Raw genomic sequence first — 20,761 nt, forward strand, 5'->3', positions numbered from 1 at the left:
CCCCCCCCCGCAGCCCTCTGGCCTCTCCTATTACTCTCCTGTTGTAATCTTAGCCCAGCCACACTAAATTCTTTGCCCGTCTTCAAATACACCAGACACACTCCTGCATGAGGCATTTTAACTTGTCCCTTCTTCTTAAAATGGTTTTCCGCTGGACGCCCACCTGGGTAGCTACCGCTCCTTCAGGCCTTTTCCTTCAAATGTCCGGTTTCCAGGGTAATTTCCTGATCATCCTGTTTAGGATTAAAATTGCAATACCTACCTTCCCAACGAGCTGTCTGTTCCCTCTTCTAAGGTTTAGTTTTCCCTGGAGAACTTATTCCTCTGACAACTACATATATAATATTGATTTCTTAGTGTGTCTCCCCTCTGTAAAACATAAGCTTCATCATGTCAAGGACTTTTTTCTGATTTGTTCACGGCTGCATCTCCAATGCCTAAAACAACCAGTAGACATTCAGGAAATAATTGTTGGATGAATGAATCGATGAATCCATGATATCTGCTAACAGTCTTAGAAGAGAATTACAATAGATTTTGTCCCATTCATAGAAAATTTCCAAGGTGCAGAAAAGCCAAATGACTTGCCAAAGGCCATAAAAATTGTCCCAAAAGGTACCACTGTTCTAGAGAAGATACCACAATTGCCCCAAAAGTCTATCCCAGTCTGGGAGAGGGTCACGAATTATTTTGCTTTTCTACCAACCTAAGACTGTTTCTTCATAGTGGGCCCCTGGGACCCAATTCTAAGAATGGATAAGAATACACAAGGCACCTGCCTTCTAAGGAGTCTGCAGTACTTTAATATTAACTATTTAGAGACTAAGCAAAATATGTACTTGATTGCTAAATTAGGTAGGTGTTAGAAATTCCACTGGAGAAAGAAGTGTGTCTTCATGTCCTGGAATGGTTTTGTGGATAAAGAAATGGGAGAAATATGCAAAGCAATAGGATGGCCTCAACATCATCAGAAACCTAATTACTAAGCATCTGGCTATACCTGCTCCTGCCAGAGGCATGGTCCTACCCTAATGGAATGTTTCTGTTCTTCCCGATGGAATGCTTTGTTTGGAACCTATTCCTCTGTTTCTTCATTTTCCTTGACTCTCGGTGTTGGTGTCTATGCATTAGATAGAACACCCACCTCTCCCAGTCTTGAAGGTGTGGTCTCGCGTAGGTGATAAGCCTTATCATTCAACTCTGCCCTAGCTCTTGGTTGACACGCAAACCTTTTGACAAATTCCACTGTATCTAAAATATCTGTATCATAGATTAAATGGGAAAGCCCCACCTTCACAAATAGTATTTCACGTATTAGTCATGCTTCCTTCAGAGAGAGACCCACAAGCCAGGAGTTGGAAGAAACAGTAAGAACAAACCTTTTGATGGCCCGCAGATGATGGGTAAAGGGAGGGACCCAGCACGGAAGCTCCATGACTGCTTCACTCGCGCGTGGCTTCCCACAGACTTCTGGGCAAGTTCCAGCAGGGCCCACGAAGCTCCTCACAAGCTCACCATGCCCACCTCTCCCACTCCCACCCAGCCAGAATGAACGCCTAGCAGTTCCCAGGCTATGCCAAGGGCCCTCAGGGCACTGTACCATTGCACCTACGGTTCTCTGCCCAAAGCCTTTTTTTTCTCCCACCTATAGATGGCTAACTTACTTGCATCTCCCTTATGGTTCTGCAGAGCGCTGTTCTCGGGGGGGTGTTTCCTAACCCACCAGTATGACATAGGTGCCCCTGTTCTGTGCTCCCAAAGTAACCCAACCTTGGGCACTGCTTTATGTGTTCATTACAGGTTACCCAGTGTACCCCTACTATTCTAAAAACGCTCAAATGCAGGGACTGGGTCTTTGAGCCATCCTGTTAGTAATGAGAGCCCATCCGGGGCACATCAGGAACTCAATGGGTCATGGTTGCTACACAATTGAAAATCAGAAGTGGGTATAAGAACACAATCTATAGAAAAGTACATTATTCTGCACTGCCTGGATTTATCATGTGCATGAAATAAAAATAAGGACATAAAACGTAAACTCTTTTCCTGGGAATGAGTTCCTTACATACTTTTTTCACTCCTGAAATTCTTTACCACCCTGGGCACGGATACAACTACACAAAGCTCCTATTTCCCAAAAGGAACCTGTTTTCTCTTCCTCTTCAAGCTCTTACCAACTCAAAAACTCAGAGAGACAACTTCCCCATTGTACTAACTTAGCACCTTCTAGCATCCTGCCTCTCTCCCCAGAACCTACTCCAGATCACTTTTGAAAAAAAACTTGGTTCATTGGGCCAGCCAGTCTTCAATTTTAAAATCCCAGAAGTTGGTTGTATTTATCTGCTGAAACCAATCTCTACAATCTAGATATTCAAACAGTTCTTCCAAAATGAAACTCTTGCCATCCTCTTTAAGAATAAAGAGGATGTCTCCTAGCGTAGGTTTCTTAAGAAAATCTTTTCTAACAAGACAAGTTTATTAATCATAAGGTCTCCGAAATTCATCTCCCCACTATATATTTCTAATAATAATTATGCAAAAAACCAAAATAGATTGTTTGAAAATGATTCTTAAATTTCAGGCATTTTTAAGGCTTCATCAATCTCCCACTTTTCTTTTGAAAGGTCTTAAATGTTAATAGTTATTTTTCTCTGTCTTTCAATCAAGAGTCTTACAGTACTTAATAAAGATTATAATCATTAGCCTGAAAACATAGTCAGGTGGGTGGCAAGTATCATTAACATATAAGAATCACTAGGTTATAAATTTAAATATCGAGTTGAAGGAAAATGTTAAGACTTGTCATAATATGGAAAACACTGTTCATTTATAATGAAATTTGATAAAGTTTTAGAAATGTGTTTCAACTCACTTTTGAATTGGGTTTTTATTTTATAGGCCTGCTTGCTATTAAAAGACAACCTAAGTGAGATAAAAGGATGGGGCTTGTCAAGAACAAAACTGAAAAAATTATCAATGGTCAAAGCTTAAACAATTTGAGCAATAAAATAATGATAGTATGGGATTATAACCTAAAGAACAAAATGAATATCTATGAGTCCATACAGACATAAATGATTGAATAAATAAGTAAAGGGGAGAAAGGGACAAATATTCCTTAAGGGAAATTCTAAGTAATACATTTGAAGGGACGAGGGAAGTAGAAAACCACCTTTGGAACACCTCAGTAATAAATGCTGCAGGCAACATCGGAGGGTGAATGCTAAAATTACTGGGCAAATCTTTAAAGAGAAACAGGACGTTTGCAGCGTCTCAAAGTATCTCCCCCAAAATACTTATTAATTACCAAGGCTTTTAATAAATGTCAGAAATTCCTTGATATTGTTTTCTCCAGGAGGTAGACCTTAATTCTCCTTTCTTTTGAGTGTCGTCTAAACTTACTGACTCACTTATAAGGAACAGAAGATGGAAAAGAAAAACTAGAAACCTCATAGTGGAGAAACCTGACAGACACCTCCTAGCCAAGTGATCATAGTTATATCACCAGTGAAAGTCACTTTGAAAGCATGAAATATTATATGATGTGATGACAGGGGCCATGTCACCTCTGTGGTATTCTCCCCAGTCTAATCATAAGAAAACATCAGACAAATTCAAATTGAGGGAAATACTACAAAATATCAAGCAATAGGCTTCAAAAGTGTCAAGGTCATGAAAAACAAGGTAAGACTAAGAAAATGCCAGGAAAAGGAGGCTAAGGAAACACGATGACCAAATGCAATGGAATCTCGGATTGTATCCTGGAACAGAAAACAAGGCATTAGTAGAAAAACTAATAGAATGTAATTAAAGGCTGTAGTTTAGTTTCCAGCATTGGACTAATGTTCAATTTCTTAGTTTTGACAAATGTACCATGTGTAAGATGTTAACATTAGAGGAAGCTGGGGGAAGGGTATAGGAACTTTCTATACTACTTTTACACATTTCTGTAAATTTAAAATTATTTCAAAATTTAAAGTTTTCAGGAAGTGACTCTCGTCTGTTATTCCTACTGTGATAAACTGTTGATAGCCCACCTAAATACCATTACGGAAATGACATGTGTATCATGGTCATTTCTTAGTGATTCTTACCATTGATATATTTTTTTATCAATGTGATTTCCCTAGGGTTGTCATATGAACTAAATATGTAAGGTAATGCTTTCCTTCTTATGAAAAATTTTGGTTTTTCATGGTAATCTATTTATACGTTACGATTTTTACATACTGATATATTGTATCTCTACATCACAATGCTATGTGTGACTTCCTTCAAAGTGTTCTTTTGAAAAATAAGAAATCCAGGTAAAGAGGGATAAAAATATTTTAATTGTTGAAATACATTGGTAAACTGAGTAATTTACATTGCAATACTAAGTAGATACACATGGGTGATCATTAACAAAGTAAGAACTTTCCATATATCCCCCTAACCATCCGTCACAAATCCTTAAAAACAGTATAGAATTAACATGATGAGATGCTGTGATCGCTCAAAGGCAGAATGGGAGGCTCAAAGGCTATGACGTATTTGTAGTTACATAGCCTTTGACTAAGGAAAATAGAAAGTTAATCAAAATGTATACATGACATGCAAATTTCAGTGGTTTACTTTTAAATATTGCAATGTATTACATTGTTCCTAATAAAGGAAATTCTCTGACATTTAAATAAAGCTAAAACTCAAATCGTAAGAAAGGGAAAGAGATAACAGTAAGAATCAATTTAACAATTTTACAGGTAGAAAGTAATGTGAAGTAGAAATAGTGAAAGATAACAGACAAATATATCGCGTAATTCATTTATAGTGCGTTATTAGCTTAAGTTATAAATAGAATAAGGATTTTGTTATATAAAAACTATCAAAAAAGTATCAGTGAAAAGACATGATCTTCATGAACTGTACTGAGTGGCCGGGGTGAAAATGGCGCTGGAGGAGAGAAGGCCAGTAGAGCGACAGTTTGTCAGCTTGTCTTTCACAGGTGGACCCAGACAGTTCCATACAGCAGTGTACTGTGTAACCAATGCCTTTCTAGTGCCACACCCTTCAACATGCAGCCATGCTTTTCACTGTAGACTTAAGAATTTGGGGTAGAGGGGTAGGTAACTGTTTAGAATTTCCTTGGAAATGTCTGTGCACATTACGACATCCCATGGGGCGAATTTCCTTCTAAATCCTGATGAGCAAGCTATGAAGACAACAAACAAAAAAAGGAGAAAGGGTTAGCAAGCTTGAAAACGTACAACTTCAAAAAATACATATCAGCTTTAAGCCTATAAATTATTTGCTGATTTTCTTTTTAAAATACACATTCAACATTCACTTAATATTTATTACTTAATACGTGCCCTGCACAGCACTAACCACTGATGATACTTATATAAAGAGACAAAGTCAAGTGGAGAAATAGACTTATAAACTTACAATTAAAATACAGCATGATAATGCCCAAACCTAGCTGCATGTCAATATCACCTAAATTAAAGGTGCAGGCTGTTCAGTCACAATCCCATAGCTTCCCTACTTGGGCAGACCCTCCTGGGAGGGGTCTGGCCATTCACATGTCAAGCTCCCCCTAGGAGAGGGGAGGTTCTGATGTAGCTAATCCATCCAATACTCCACACATCTAAAAGGGCATACCTTTCACCCTCGAATCATCCGTAGAAGAAACTACACATTTATATTGTGATATAGTAAGTAATTTTAAAAGATTCTGGAATAACTCCTCAATTTGTTTCAAAAAGTAACCAAGTCAACTTTGGACTTTGGTTATTGCGTGAATTCAGCAACTTTATTTCAAAACAGATTTTACACGTTAGGCCAAAAAAAAAAAGTGTCTCCAATCCTTTCCATAAAATGTTGTCTTCTCCAAAAAATAGTCTTCTTATCAGGGGTCCTGCCCAAAAAATTAAGCTCAGAAAGCCATGAGTTCAGATGTATTACAGGTAAGTGCCACAGTGGGTGGTTAGCAACTAGGAAAAAACAGACAGCCTTTCAACTTAGAAAGCTTTTCAGGTCATTCAAAGGAGGCAAGAGAAAAATCCAGGATCATACTGATTATATAGAAATAGGGAAAATTGAGAAGAGAGGAGGATGGCAATAAAATACTATATATTCATGGCCATGATCAGTAAGGAAATATTCTAGCTAGCTGTCTAAAGTTATATGCGCTGGCTTACCAGCAATAATGCCAAATTGTTATCGGAGAATTTTAGATCTACACACAAAATTTAGCAATCATCTTGTCTCCCATGAGAAAACTAAAACTGAGAGAAGCTTAGAGAAGGTGTGGGATTCAACTAAGGTCCTGTGTTAATTGAGCTACCGAGTCCCCTGATCCTTAACCACAGGGCACCTTTTTCCACTCTGTTCCCATGACTTTTGAAATAGGCCCTGTTTTCAGGAAGGTACTAAGGAAGTGCTTACTTTCAACTACATTAACTTTCCTATTTGATGCAAATAATAAAAGTACTAGTGCATAGGGGAAAACTGGCATGGAACTTAGAAGTCTACATGGAGGGTTAGAACTCTATTAAAAATATTGGAAACAGAAAATTTCGAGCAAACTCCTAAAGAGAAACGCAACACCCTGATGTGGTCGTGGGCAACGGGGAATCAAGCTCCACGATGTTGTTGCCTTGATTAGAAAGTCTTCGAAGAAGTAGCTACCCAAGATTGTTCTATTTCTTGCCAGGAAGAAACTGGTTACAGCCTGTGTCGCCATCGCCCAGTGGGAAGGCTCATGTGTCTCCACCTGTGAGCTTCTTCTATGACTCGCTCCCCATCCCAAACACCAACTCTAGTACTGCCTGTCTCTCAACAAGAAGTTGGTTCAGTATCAAATCAGTCTTGCTCTGGGTCTGCCAATGGCTGGATGCTGGTTACAAAATGGAATAACATGATAATGATGATGATAATAGCGATGACGGTGAGGATGACAACGATGACAGCAGAAGCTCCCATTTATTTCATAATTAATCCTAACAACAACCCTTCAAGCTAAGCATTAGTTCCATTTAACAGATAAAAAAAAAATGGAAGCTGCAAAGGGGAAGTAACTTGCCCAGCTACTAAGTGAAAGGGACTGAATTCAAATCAAAGGCTGTCTGGATCCCAAAAGAGAATGGGCTATCACAGGAATCTCAGGAGCTAGAGCGTTCCTGATCACTGCAGGTTCAAAGGAGACCAGACGTCATTCAGCAAGACTGAAAGACAGTGGGGAGCCAATCACCAAATGCGTTGTTGGACCAGGTGAACTGAGAATTTTTGCCACTATGGAAAGGCCGCTTGGGTATCTTTTTGAGGCTGGTACACAAAGGGTAGTTAACAAATGAAAGCTATTTTCTCCTGTCCTTGTCCTTGTTCATCTTATTATAACTCCAAGCTCTTTACCAGGATCCCAGGTCCACAGTGCTTCATCCTTTGGACAACTTCCTTCTTTCTGTATTGAAGATGTTTGATGATACCAAACCAGTAAACTTGGCCTATGCTTTTACTCTTCCTGCCTGCATAACTGCATCTCTGTACACTGATAATTGCCCACGTCTATTAGAGTTGTGGTACTAATACATCACCTTATGTATGCCAACTAACCTCTGTCTACTGTCACACACTTAATGTTGATCCTAATCTAATTCCCAGCCCCAGCCTGTCTCATCTCTGCCTCTCATTTCCAAGGTACTAGCCCTTCCAAATTTCTTTCAATAAAGAGTAAAACCTCAGTGTTTCTGGTAAAAACTTGGCTTGTTCTTATCAAACTAATTAAGCTTCATTTGAAAGAAAATAAATTTGTTTATAAAAATGCAAAGAAAATTGATCTAATCATTAAAGACCTCTTTACAATAAAAGTGTTCAGTTTCTTTGATTTAACCACAACATGAGACCCCTCCCTAATCTTGAAGTCCAAGATTTCTTACAAACACATAACAATAATATCTACAGTTCATTCATCATCAAGGCTAAATATATACAATTATTTAAAAAAATATACAGTACCTCTTGATTACTGTCATAATATTTTCTTCTAATCTTAAAGAGAAAATTAAGAAAAGTTAATTTTTAAAAATGTTCAGTTTCCTATAAAACTACAAATAGTAGTGACATATATGTATTTGCTAGTCTAAATCATAAAGTAGAGAAATAGCAATGAAGAACAAATAACTAAAGCATGTTAAAATTAATGTAATACAGTACAGCTGAAACTAATTCTTAAAAATGTGTATTTCATAATAAAAAAATAATTTAATAAAAAAATTAATGTAATACAGTCTTTGTGCAAATGAAACATATTAATAGCCCTTTAAAATTATACATGAGAGAAGTAAGTGTACAGAGCTTAATAAACCAGCCTTCTTTACCACAAGGCTCACTTAAAAATTTACTTTAGCAAGAAGCTACCTACAAGGCTACAATCATGCCTATTATCAAAAGGATTTCATTCACCCCCCAATTACTATTAAAACTCAGAAAAAGGAGCCTCACTTCATTTATTGTATAATACACAGTTATTTTCCCTCTAATCACCAGTGACTACCAGTTAGTCATCTTTATCATATACTACAAGAATTTACCTTTATGTTTTGCAGAAATTCCATAAACTGACTGAAACATTAGCTTTCATTTTCACACTGATCACCATTGAAATTAACAAGAAATTAAAAATACCCATAGAGCATAACCACAAATGGAAGCCAACGTTTGCTCTGGAATGACTCATATCATATGGGTGGCAACTTCAACAAATGATTACAATGAATAGATACATGGTTCTTATATTCATTAATATATGGTTCACTGCCACTCAGTAATATGTAGGTTGAGTCAAGCAAGCTAAAATATAAATTTCATATTTTTTCAGAAAATGTAAAATAAATACTTAGAGAAAATAAATATCACATGGTTTTACTTACTTTTTCGAACAGTCTTCGTTTGATTGGATACCATATTGACAGCTTCAGATGGGAGACCAACATACACTCCTCCATAGTTTCTTAATGAAAAGAAGGAGATATACTAGAAAAATCAGACCAATTTAAACGGTACTATTATTTGCAGAAAGTGATAGTGTGGAGTACTTCAAACAAGTATAGAGTTATTACCAGAACAATGATTTTTCAAAAGTAGAATTCAGAATGGTATCACCCTTGGAAATATAATTGGGTTTTTTTTTCTGTTAAAAAGAAGCTATATATATAATAAAAAGCTGCACTGAGTTAGTAGAATTTTTAGATATTTTACTTATCATGAGAAAAAAAAGAAGTTGGGATGTTATAATTTAGTATAGTAATAAATATCAGTGGAGTGAGAAGTAACATTTATTCAGAATTCAGAGTGGCCAAAGTGGTATTCAGTGCTATGGACACACAAAAATATTTAATCTAGGGGCAGCTGGTTAGCTCAGGTGGTTAGAGCGCGGTGCCCATAACACCAAGGTTGCCCGGTTGGGTCCCCACATGGGCCACTGAGCTGCACCCTCCACAACTAGATTGAAACAAATACTTGACTTGGAGCTGATGGGTCCTGGAAAAACACACTGTTCCCCAATCAAAAAAATATATGTATATAAATATACATATATATATATATATGTATATAAATATATATATATATGATCAGATATAAACATAAAATTAGGATAGAGAGCGAGCGAGCTAAAGAGTGATGAGAGGAGGGCGTGGTTAAGCAGAGGAGGGGTGGGAGGAGGGAGAAGGCAGAGAGAATGAAGGGAAGCCAGCCAGTCAGGGAGAACAGCACGTCCAAAGCCACAGGGTGGACATTGCTACAGGCCACGTGCATCGGACAAACACCACACTTGCTTGAAAGAAGATAATAAATCCTGGGCAAGTTCTTTTTCGGATCACATACTCCGTGCCAAATGTTTTCCTGGTGGAATCCATATTATTGGTAGTGTGCTACAAGTGCTAAATTAAATTTGTGAGTGAAATTAATCCAGGTTAAATTAAATCTATGAGGTGTGGCCAAAATTATTCAAATTAAAGCCAGCTTCAACACCAAACATACCTCCTCTTGTCATCTTCTGTTATCGAGTCTTCTGTTCTAAAAAGTCAAAAACATTTGCTATTAGCCATTTGGTTTCATAGTCAGAGACTTCATTTTTGGTTATGAGAAAAGGGACTCTGAGTTAAAGTGTGTTTGTTTCAAGTTCTTCCATCTAGTATTTCTTTCTGTAACATAGTATTCTGGCTCCACCTCAATCATTCATACACAAAAATGTTGGTAATTTTCTACTTACCAAAATGTGCAGACCCAGAAAATGCCAAAAGGCCCAAATGTCAAACGAAATGAAAAAGTGAGGGCAGCTGAAATTGGAAATGGGGCATCAGGAAGCCTGGGTTCTTGTTTTGGCTGTGCCACCTGCCCCCTCTGTGACAGACAGGCCCGTGCGCAAGTTGCCTGCCTGTATCTCGTCTGTTAAAAATGGGGTCGACCAGATGACTCCAAGGGTCCCTTCCAGTCTTAACACACCATGATCTTGTATTTCTCATGCTGGTTCAGTGGCATAACTCCAGGCATGAACAATTTGTGCAAAAAGAGTTCACACCAATTACATTTTTTTTTAATCTAAAAAAGCTCCAGCCATTTTATACACGAAGGAGGAAATGTTTAAAGGGCCGTTTGTGGAGGGAATCACTACTTTAAAAATGCACAGCCTCTTTCCTTGCAAGAGAGGAATTCATATCCCACTAGAATTCCTTGGCACATGTCTGAGAGGATCAGGAAGTTTTCTGTGAAGCACTAGTTAGCATACATAAGTCACTTTTCGGAAAGAAAATAAAAGCTGAACAAGATCCAAATGTATCTGGCTGAGCTCAACATGTAATTCTACGAAGAAAGCAAACTGAAAACATCCAAACAGCTTCACTGAATTTTCTCATTTTAGGGAATAATTGTGGTTTCACCCATTTAAAAGTTGTAACTCTTTCAAATGCATGCATATGTATATGAGATTTTGCTTCATTGCAACAGCCAGTAAGTCCCAAGCCTATAAAGGACGGAAGTATAAAAGTGGCAATTATCTGTTGATCATTGGCCGAGGCCCACAGCTAATACTCCAACAGAGTGCAAAATCCACCTTGGTATCCGATTGATTCAAACTGAGCACATAACCTAAACTCACCAGGTAATTATCAACTTCATTTCTCTCTGGTCATTTTTTAATTCAAAGGTGTCAAAGTCATACTGTATTAGGTGCTATGCTTACTGAAGTGGTATAACAAAGTGTTGTTTACTACTTGTAATTAAAATGGATTTATAACCGTTAAGTATAGATAACAGGAAAATGCTGGTGACAAACTTTTTCAAGATTATTAGAACTGTTTACTTTGGTCCTGAGTGACTAATGTTATCATGAAATTGTTTTTGAAGCTATATATAACTGGTAGACTTAGACATATTCAATGTCCCATGCCTATTCTTTTCATAGTCAATTACATATCTATTTATTTTAATTTTTCCCCTTTTGCCTAATTCTGCTTAAGAATATATTCAAGGTTTTAAAATATATTTCACTTCCCCAAATGTAAGAAAGTAGTAAATAATTTTTAATCTATTATCTCTTATAAATTATTCAATATTCTACACCTGATCTGGGCTCTCCATTATAAAATTACTCAACAGCCTTACTCATCGAACTGGCAAGAAATGACAATGAAACTGCCATATTTATCAGATAATAAATTAAGCTTCAGATATAATACAAAATGCTCCAAAAAAAATACCACTTATAAAGATTTGTCTATTCTTTTAAACCTTCAAATAATTTATGATGCCTGCCTTTGAATATATGCTCCATGTCTGAGATTGCTGCTTCATCCATTCCTTCCACAAACAATTATTCTACAATATGAAGATTGGAGACCCAAGACTGCATGGGTAAAAATGGCATCATCAGGGTGGCCAGTTAGCTCAGTTGGTTAGAGTGCAGTGCTCACAACACAAAGGTTGCTGATTTGATCCCCATGCCCTCCACAACTAGACTGAAACAACTACTTGACTTGGTCCTGGAAAAACACACTGTTCCCCAATTAAAAAAAAAATAGCATCATCAGTGAGTCCCTCCTGAGTGTCAATACAGTGCAGGGCACTTCACATGCATCAGTGCTCATCCTCACAACAGCTCTCAGCGTTTAGACCTGAGGAAATAGGTTAGAGAGCCATGTAATTAATAAACATGGAAGACCAACATTTAAACCTCATCTGACACCAAAGCCATGCTCCACATTCTAATTCAACGCTCTGCCACTCAAATAGGAAGATGGAAAAGTCAAAATCAATGCCAGTGACAAACCAACATAGTGGCTTTCCCTAAAGTGGGCGCTGCCTTCACTCCACTCAAAACCTTTGAGCATCACTCCTGGCAACCTGTTTGTGTAACTGTACCTGGTACTGAGCTCGTGCTGTCACATTATTTCCTCATCACAGTCCTGCAAGACAGGTATGTGCCACATTTTAAAGATGCAAAACTGAGGCTCTTAACAGTTGAGTAGCATGACCAAGGTTGCACAGCCAGGTAACAGAGCCAGAATGCAACTCCAAGTTCGTGTGATTCCTACTCCTGTTTCATAAGCCGTGAGCACATGCTCGTTAGAACCAGAGAAACACCCCATTTCCCAAGCTGGAGCTCTCCAATATAGTAATATATCATCCCACTTAAGGAAAGAGGAAACCAAGATGGTAGAAGAGTGCTAGTCAATGTCTCATTAGCATCAGAAGAAACCTCTAATAGCTGCCAGGGACAATCAATCTTTGTAGCACTTGTCAAATTGCTACATAACTCATTTTTATCCAAGTACCAAAGTGGTCCTAATCAGAAGTTACATCAGAATCTATTCATGTGGAAAACCAGGTCCAGACTAAGATTAAGTCAGAAAATGGTCTCTCCTTGCGGACAGATAGATCCACGCCATTGTGTTTAGCTGCCTGAGGACCAAATGCTGCCCTCCTTGTGTCCAAGAGGACAGCATCCTAGCAGCTGGGGTGACATGGTCCTGCCCCAACTGCACAGGCTGTAGAATAATGAGAAGAAATGGTTCATCAAGTAGCAACATAGCTTCTTGGTGAAAGGAAGGCTGGAGATATTAAGCCAAGGCCCTGAAATGCTGGTGGAATTGCCTCATGGTTCCTACTTGCTCCAGATGAGAGTCTGAAAAATCCACCTTCCGATGTGGGGGACTAACTTCCCTGAAAGGTCATTTTGTGTTAATAAGAGAAGTGGGCATTATCTTGGGTCAGTTCAAAACTGCGGTGTTAACTGAGAACTTAGCAAGAAACTTAAGTTTGGGGGATTCTAATCCTGATTGTCTGAACATCGGGGCTGCCTCATCTGTACACCATTTTCAGGAATCGTCGCACTTTGTTTCCCCTCACAAAACATATTTTGAAGGATTTTGTTATCAACCGGCCTTAATAATTCATTTGCTGATCTTCTCTTAGACATACAAGTGCCAAAGGGAGTTTCAGATGCACATGGGATAACCAAGATTCCCACGGGGAGCTTATGTAATTTGAATCAGAGGCAAATAAGCTTCACAGTTTGGTAAGCCTGTGCAGCCTCACTGTGTGCACACACTGGTGTCTGTTCAGCCTCTGAAGTCAGGAAAATGGTCTGTGGTCCTCCTCCAGCCTCCCAGATCCTCGGGCTGAGAGCCGTGCTCAGGCCACCAAGGGCCTCCCCCACCACAGGGCTCTTGGATGAACCACTCTGTGTTTCACTGAGGACTTAATTTTTTTTTCCTCTCTTCTAATGACAGCTTAAGTGTAGGAGTGGCCATCGTGTGGCCTGCAGCTGTGATGGCTGATGGATTACAAAATGGATCCTAAAAACCAGTGAAGGAAATCAGGTAGCAGAGCAGGACACAAAACCACACCTTCCCCCCGGCTTTCTGAGAACAGTAGCCATGGGCAGAGTCTAGAAGGTCCTCAGAAACAGGCTTCATGACCTTGTTTCTGCCAGTGCTGAGGCATCAGTTAGGGCAAAGAATGCAGTGACTTCCCCTTGAACCTTACAGAGGAGAGCCTGATGATTGAATTAGTCCGTGCTGGGAAAGACAACATGGAAACGAGGCCAACTCACAGTAGATGAACTGGAAAAGAGGCCAAACTGCTGTGTTGCACTTGGTTACACTCCCCAGGGGTTCACCGGCCCAAGTATCTCTGCAGACTCAGCCTGACCACAATCTTGTTCCCTCAGAAAAGGAGCAAGTGCGTATACATCAGCCAGGATGAATCTCCCAGAAGTAATGCACTTCTAAATCAGAGATCTCAAACAGAGTTCAGGAGTCAACACCCATACACCTCCAAGCAGAACCTCTGAGAAATAGGACATGTGAGAGGAGGGATTCAGGGGATAGTATGAGCAATGCTTAATCTACCATTAAGGGGGGGCGACACCTTGAGATTAAGCTCCTACCAAGAGAACCGAAAATGCAGGGTTATCAGAGGTAAGGGACCAGGTAGCATAAACCAAACCTCCTAAAAACAAAAAGTGTAAAAGGTAACTTCTACCAGTTTCCCTCCCCCCTCGCCTGCCCTGCCCCAATGTCACCATCAAGACGCCAGAAGCTGGGGCCAATGAGGGGGGAGGGAAACTAATACAAATTACCAAGGGGTCAAGGGTGATCTGGAAACAACTGTGTGGCATATGGAGACCAATCCTCTTTTGCTAGAGGGCCTGCGCCGGACACTGTCTCTCACCCCCAACCCCTTCACCCCCATACTCTGCAATGTTGGGGACAGGACCCTGAAAACCACATTCTCCTTTGCCACCTGGCTTCCTGTTAGGTTCTACCAAGGGGCTGCGAGAGAGAGAGAGAGAGAGAGAGAGAGAGAGAGAGAGAGAGAGAGAGAGAGAGAGAGAGAATGCAAAAGGAGGAATAGGGGCTACTCCCTCCAGCGTTGGGTGCTGTTGCTGTCAGCATCACCCCTAGCAGCTGGTTCCAGTGTCCAGAACAGGCCCCGTTACGCCCCTTTTCTGGTCACGACAACTCAGGGGGGTGGGTGGGCAGTGGCTATTGTGTGGCCGGCGGCTCACCAATGGATTACAAGAGTGAGATGTGACAGCTCCAGCCTGGCAGTGCCCTCTCCTCTAAGACCTCGAGATACCCGCAGCAGCCAGGCAACACTGTCCTCAGAAGCTGGGTCCCGGCCCCACAGAACACCTCTCCCTCCACCTCCTGGATTCTGATAGCCCTGACCTCTTCCCTCTGTCACTCTGTCCCTGGGAGCGGCAGCCGCTCCCTGCTATTACTATTTCTGTTCATCTCAGCCCTCTTTTCTTACATTCTCAATTCTCCAAGACCCACCTCACCAGTTCCTAGCAGTAAATTCTCTGCTAAAATAGGTAATGTGGTGTCCTTTACCCTGACTGGACACTACCGGACACCTTGCTTGGTAGCAAGAATGGGGTTTATCTCATCCATTGAACAGGTCTTACTGAAGCATCTGAAGTACTTGTTACGTTCATCAGGTCCACTGACTACAATGTCATCAACACACTGGACCAGTATAATGTGCAATGGGGTGTCAATAAGATCCAGGTATTGCAGAACAGAAGATGGGAGAAAACAGAGGATCTATAGATGTGATATGATGGTATACTGTTGGCCATGCCAGGTATAGCAAGCTGCTTCTCGTGCTCCTTGCAAACGGGCACAGGGAGAAAGTATTTGCCAGGCCAGAGGTTGCATAACAGGAGCTAAGGGCTATGTTCATTATTTTCAGTACAGATACCACATCTTGAAGAGCAGCTAAAATTGGCATTACCTCTTCACGAGGTTTCCAATAATCCAAAGCTGCTCTCTAAAATAAATCTGCCTGGGCCGGCCGAGTGGCTCAGTTGGTTAAGAGCTCGCTCAAGAGTTTGAGCTCTGAGCAACAGCGGTTCGATGCCAGCCTGAGCTGAGCAGCCGCTAAGCTGCCAATAGGTAGCAGGATGGCTCAGCTAAAAAAAAAAAAAAAAAAAAAAAAAAAGATGTTAAAATAAATCTGCTTTCTGCACAGGCCAAACAGGCAAGTTAAATGAGAATATGAGAGGTATCTCCATGCCTTCATTTTTTTCAAGCCTCTGCCACTCCCCCAGGGATGCAGTGTTCCCTTTTGTTTATTATTCTGGTAGGAGGGGAAATGCCATGGGCTTCTACTTGGCCCTTTCTACAATGACAGCCCTTACTTTACAGGTCAGAGGGCCGATGAGAGGATTCTGCCAGTTGCTAAGTATGTCTATTCTGATTATGAATTCAAGAACTAAGGAAACTACCAGAGCATGGGTCTACAGACCACGGGAACTACTATAATTTGAACATTGGCCAAAATTCCATTTTTTACCTAAATACCATAAATCCACTCCTGGACTGGTGGACCACAGTGGCATTTGTGGCTCCTCGGGTATTAACATCAACTCAGAGCCAGTGTCTAGAAATCTCTAAAAGGGCCAGGTACTTCCTTTTGCTCAGGACACAGCTGCTCTAGGAACAGACACAAGTCCCTTTGGGGAAGGCATGGCGTGGCAGTATTGAATGTTCCCTCAGGGAACATGGCCTCTCCTTCAATCAAGGGGCTCTGAGACTGAATTTGGGTCTGGAAACTGAGTTAAGAGGCTGGGCCTTTCCATTGTGGTAACTCAAGTCAGATTCCTAGCTCACAGACCAGGAGTCTTCCTCTTAATGAAATACATAGACGGAGAAAATCAACCTTTAGAAGGCCATCCTTCTAATGTATCCCTAGGGAGACTGTGAGCAACTAGCTCTCATCAAAGACCCTTTCAGGATAACACATTTGAATTGCCTCTTCATCCCTGCTGCCCATGAGACATGTGCCCACCTTGTCTCAGGTGGTTAAGTTCTACCACCACCTAGCCTCTTCTCCTCTAAGATCCATCTGGTCCAAAGAAATAAGAGCCCATCACAGGGCCAGCTTCTCCCTGTCATAGCCATCTCACAGAGGACAGTTACCTTAGAGTTATGGGGATACTTCCTTCACTGTGTGTTTCTCACTTTACTTAATGCTTTTAATGAAGGGAGACGCTATGTGATGGGAAGTAGTCACAAGTGAGACATCCGCTCTGACATTCCTATCTCCTTAAGCCTTTGGAGTCCTTCCTCTGCATTATACCTGGGAAGTTCTGGCATATTCCTCCTTTCGTTAGAGTGTAAGCTCATTTTGTTTCATCAACCAAGTTACGAAAGCTGTTGGAGTCCCAGCCATGCTCCTAAATTATGAAATTTAGAATCTCTGTGAAATAGAAAAATAAATTCGGTCTGATTCAGTATATATTCTTTCTTCTTTGGTCTCTCTCACACCTTTAGAATCCATCCCCACACACATTCCTTAGGTTTCTGATTATATAAATCCTGCAATTATTTTGCAGTTTAAGCTTTTCTCCCAGGTCAGACTGTGTGCCTGTCCCTTTGGGGCACACTGAGATCTGACTCTATTTGTGGGTCCACCAGCCATCAAGGGTGACTAGAGGAAGTCTTAAGGAGGATAAGCGTCCCCTAAGAAGGCAACCACTCCAGGTGATGGGACCCAATTCCATGCCTCCCCACCCAGCTGGCCTACCCCTTTCTCAAAGGCACTGCCCGGAAAACAAAGTTTCTGGCTGGCAAAGATGAGAAAAGAAAGTCAGCTCTTCATCATTAGTTTCACTTCAATTCTAATTTAGGCCACTCTAGTGCTCTTGAGAGGAGGCATTGGAAGATAGAAGAGGCTACAACAGCTAATCTAATCTAACCAGGGACTAAACAGCCACAAAATTTCCCTGCAGTATGGAGATGAATCTAAAAGAGCGAACAGAGCAGGTGCCTCCATTTAACCCAGTTCTAATGCTCTAATAGCATCACCAAAGACAAGACAATAAAGTCATGGACCACCTTGACGTCTGACCTACCAACTAAGTAAAGACTAGAGGGAGGTTAGGAGAGGGGTAGAGGCAGGTAGGCTGGCTTTTAAAAATCCAGTGGTATAAGCAACTACCTCATTGAATAATTTTAAGGATCTGAAAAGGCCAAGAGTTAAATATAGTTCAATTGTGTCTATGGGCTAATGTTACAAATTCGGGTTCTCTATGATCAGTTACACGTACCTTCGTGCCCATGAAGGGAGAAACACATGAGCGAGAAAAGGGGAGGAGCCCAGGAGAGGAGCTAGAACGAAGGCTGGGGTTCAGGTGTAAGTGTCATCCGTTGCACAATTATGCCCAGGATCAGTCATGGAAGGAAGATTCACGTCTGTAGTCCAGGGAGTAAAGGAGTAAAGTAGTACTAAAGGACTTAACATTAATTTTAATGAGTAGTTATTCCATTTTCTAGTGATGTGTGAGCCACTGCTCGACAGAGTAAGTGTGTGTGATAAACGTGTTTTTTCCAGAGGGAGATCGACTGAAAGCCTAGCGGTACATTGCTTTCTCTGATATCAAGACAGTGTTTTATTTCTGACCATATACATCATTTCAAACATTGTGGAAAGTGATGTAATAGTTGGGAAAAAAATGTAACAGTGCAGTTACATTTTCATCACAAGCTCACATTCCATCTCATGAAGAAAACCTTTTAAATCAGAAGAGCATTTCCTAAGAATTGTGGAACATGTATTAACAAGTTTGGACCAGGTTTAAAAAGTACACTGGGCATTTAACTAAAACTGGGTCTCCTTCTGTTAGCAAAGATTTAGTCTGTTTTATAAAAAAATACATGTGTTCAAGGAGAAAGACTGTGTCAAGGTCAAAGTCACCCACTGAGTGTCATGATACCCTCCTCCAGTAAGGTCATGTGCTCACAGGCTCTGACTCAAATTCTTGGTCACAGCATCAGTAAGAATTTTTGCACAGACAAGTGTCACTGAGGGTAGACCACAAGGCATTCATATTTCCCCCACTTTGGGGATTGTTAAAAAGATAAATCCTCAGGTGATAGTTTAAAAATGACACACCCTTGCAGAGTAGCATACTGTTGAGTGATAATCTATCTTACCACTGCTGGTCCAACACTCGGCCCTCCCACAGACATGTCGGAAAAAGAAAACAAACAAAAAAAACAACCATCGGCAACCACAACTAGGCTCACAGTGAGATAACTTCAGGTTTCAAAACTGCTTTCTTATATCTCAGAGTCCCTACCGGAGTCCCCTCGTGTAGCTTACTTCCTGTGAACTTGCTAATACCAGCATGGGACTCTTCCTACCCTTCTCAGATTGACTAGCTATCTTGATCCAGGTTCCCCCGGTAATCGCACACCTATCTGCCTCATACTAACATTGCAGACCTTTCCTGAATGAACCAAAGAGACTGAATTTCTCTCTCGCCATAAATAAGCTTGACTTCTTAAGTCAAGGTTCTAGAAGGCAGGCTGCCTCAAAACCAGCTATATCTCTGGTTGTTCTTTGGGGTAGGATGGCTTTCCTCTCCCTGTCCTATTTCTCACTGTACTTTGTCCATGCCAATTTAAAACCAAATATCCAGATAGAACACCTACCCCTTTCAATCAGGTTATACAGCCATGATTTCCTCTTATCAATAACTAGCCCTTTAATTAAGACAAACTTTATCCAGAGTTGCTGTATCAAATACGAGTATAAACCACTACTTGTCTTCCTCAGTAATACATGGTAGTCAAAATATTTTCATCCCTGTATTTGCTTCATTTCTGGGTTGTACAAAACAGCTATCCAAAGTGACCTAAAAAAAAAGGTTTCAAAGGTAGCATAATGGAACCATGGCGTGGATACATTACGTGTACCCTCAGGAACAAATACAGATGATAAGTATTAGAGAGCAGCCAGCCACTCCAATTAGCATCTCCTAAGTTATCCTGGCTACAGCCTGCCTTAAAATTCACAAAGTTCTCACTTCCTGAACCTTCCAGAATTAACACAGTTAGGAGGTAAAAAAAAAAAAATTATTTTTTACTTATTCATCAAGAAAAATGTTCTAAATATAGAGCCATTCTTACTAGCAATAATCTAAGAAGCAGAAAAACAGCCTGCAGTCTTTCCTTTTTCTATATTTGCAGGGCCACTGAAGAAGCCAAACTTATTTTGACATTTAAACAGTACAGACTTAATAGGGAAACCTCCAGAGACCTTGCGTGTAGCTCTAATGGTAACTTCTAGTTGCCATTCATGATAATCTTTTGGAATAGGTTTATTATTATACAACAGTTGACAATGTTTACTTCCATTTATAATACATTACAGTTCTCCAGATAAAGTATAATTATTTAATTTTCTTTAAAGTATGTTTTTATGATGGCTCCTGCTTCTTAGGGTGGTTCTGGTCAATTCTATCCAACACCTAAATACATCTGATTTTGGACAGAATTGATGTTTTATCGTGGACTGTTTGGGCCTCTGTGTCATCTCATTCATTTCTTCACAAGTTCAGAACTTCTTTGATCATCTATCTTTAAATCCCTCTCCTGGGATGAGCCCGTTGGCCAATATTGGTCCCTTTCTTTCTTCCAGGACACATTACTGATGAACATGAGTAACATTCGCTCTTTGTATGGGGGTAAGCTGCAATTTCCCTACCCGACTACTGCTCTCCTTCTAAGAAGCACATGGCGTTAGGGATTATTTCGTCATTGGCTGTAAAGTTATCGGTTGCTACAAGTAAGTCATGAATGTCCTCTCCGCCTCCTTCCCTAAAGAAAGCTTGCTTGGGCCGGCCGAGTGGCGCGATGGTTAAGAACTGGCTTGCGACGCCAGAGGGCCCCGGTTCGGATCCCACATATGAGGGCCAGTGACACTG

At 40.5% G+C, this 20,761-nt stretch overlaps 1 protein-coding gene across 1 annotated transcript in view; it reads right to left on the reverse strand.

Annotated features, from left to right (window-relative positions):
- Positions 1–4,310: 4,310 nt before the first annotated feature.
- Positions 4,311–20,761, reverse strand: part of CUNH12orf75 (chromosome unknown C12orf75 homolog) — a 37,910-nt gene continuing 21,459 nt past the window's right edge. The window contains exons 3-6 of the mRNA XM_019642577.1: positions 10,024–10,059; positions 8,913–8,992; positions 7,999–8,031; positions 4,311–5,191 (exon numbers count right to left, since the gene is read on the reverse strand). Coding sequence (XP_019498122.1) covers positions 8,027–8,031; positions 8,913–8,992; positions 10,024–10,059 — 121 coding nt within the window. The 3' untranslated portion in view covers positions 4,311–5,191; positions 7,999–8,026. The remainder of the gene's footprint in view (positions 5,192–7,998; positions 8,032–8,912; positions 8,993–10,023; positions 10,060–20,761) is intronic.

This window comes from Hipposideros armiger, unplaced genomic scaffold (assembly GCF_001890085.2).
Source record: "Hipposideros armiger isolate ML-2016 unplaced genomic scaffold, ASM189008v1 scaffold_71, whole genome shotgun sequence".
In the NCBI taxonomy this organism is placed as follows: domain Eukaryota; kingdom Metazoa; phylum Chordata; class Mammalia; order Chiroptera; family Hipposideridae; genus Hipposideros; species Hipposideros armiger.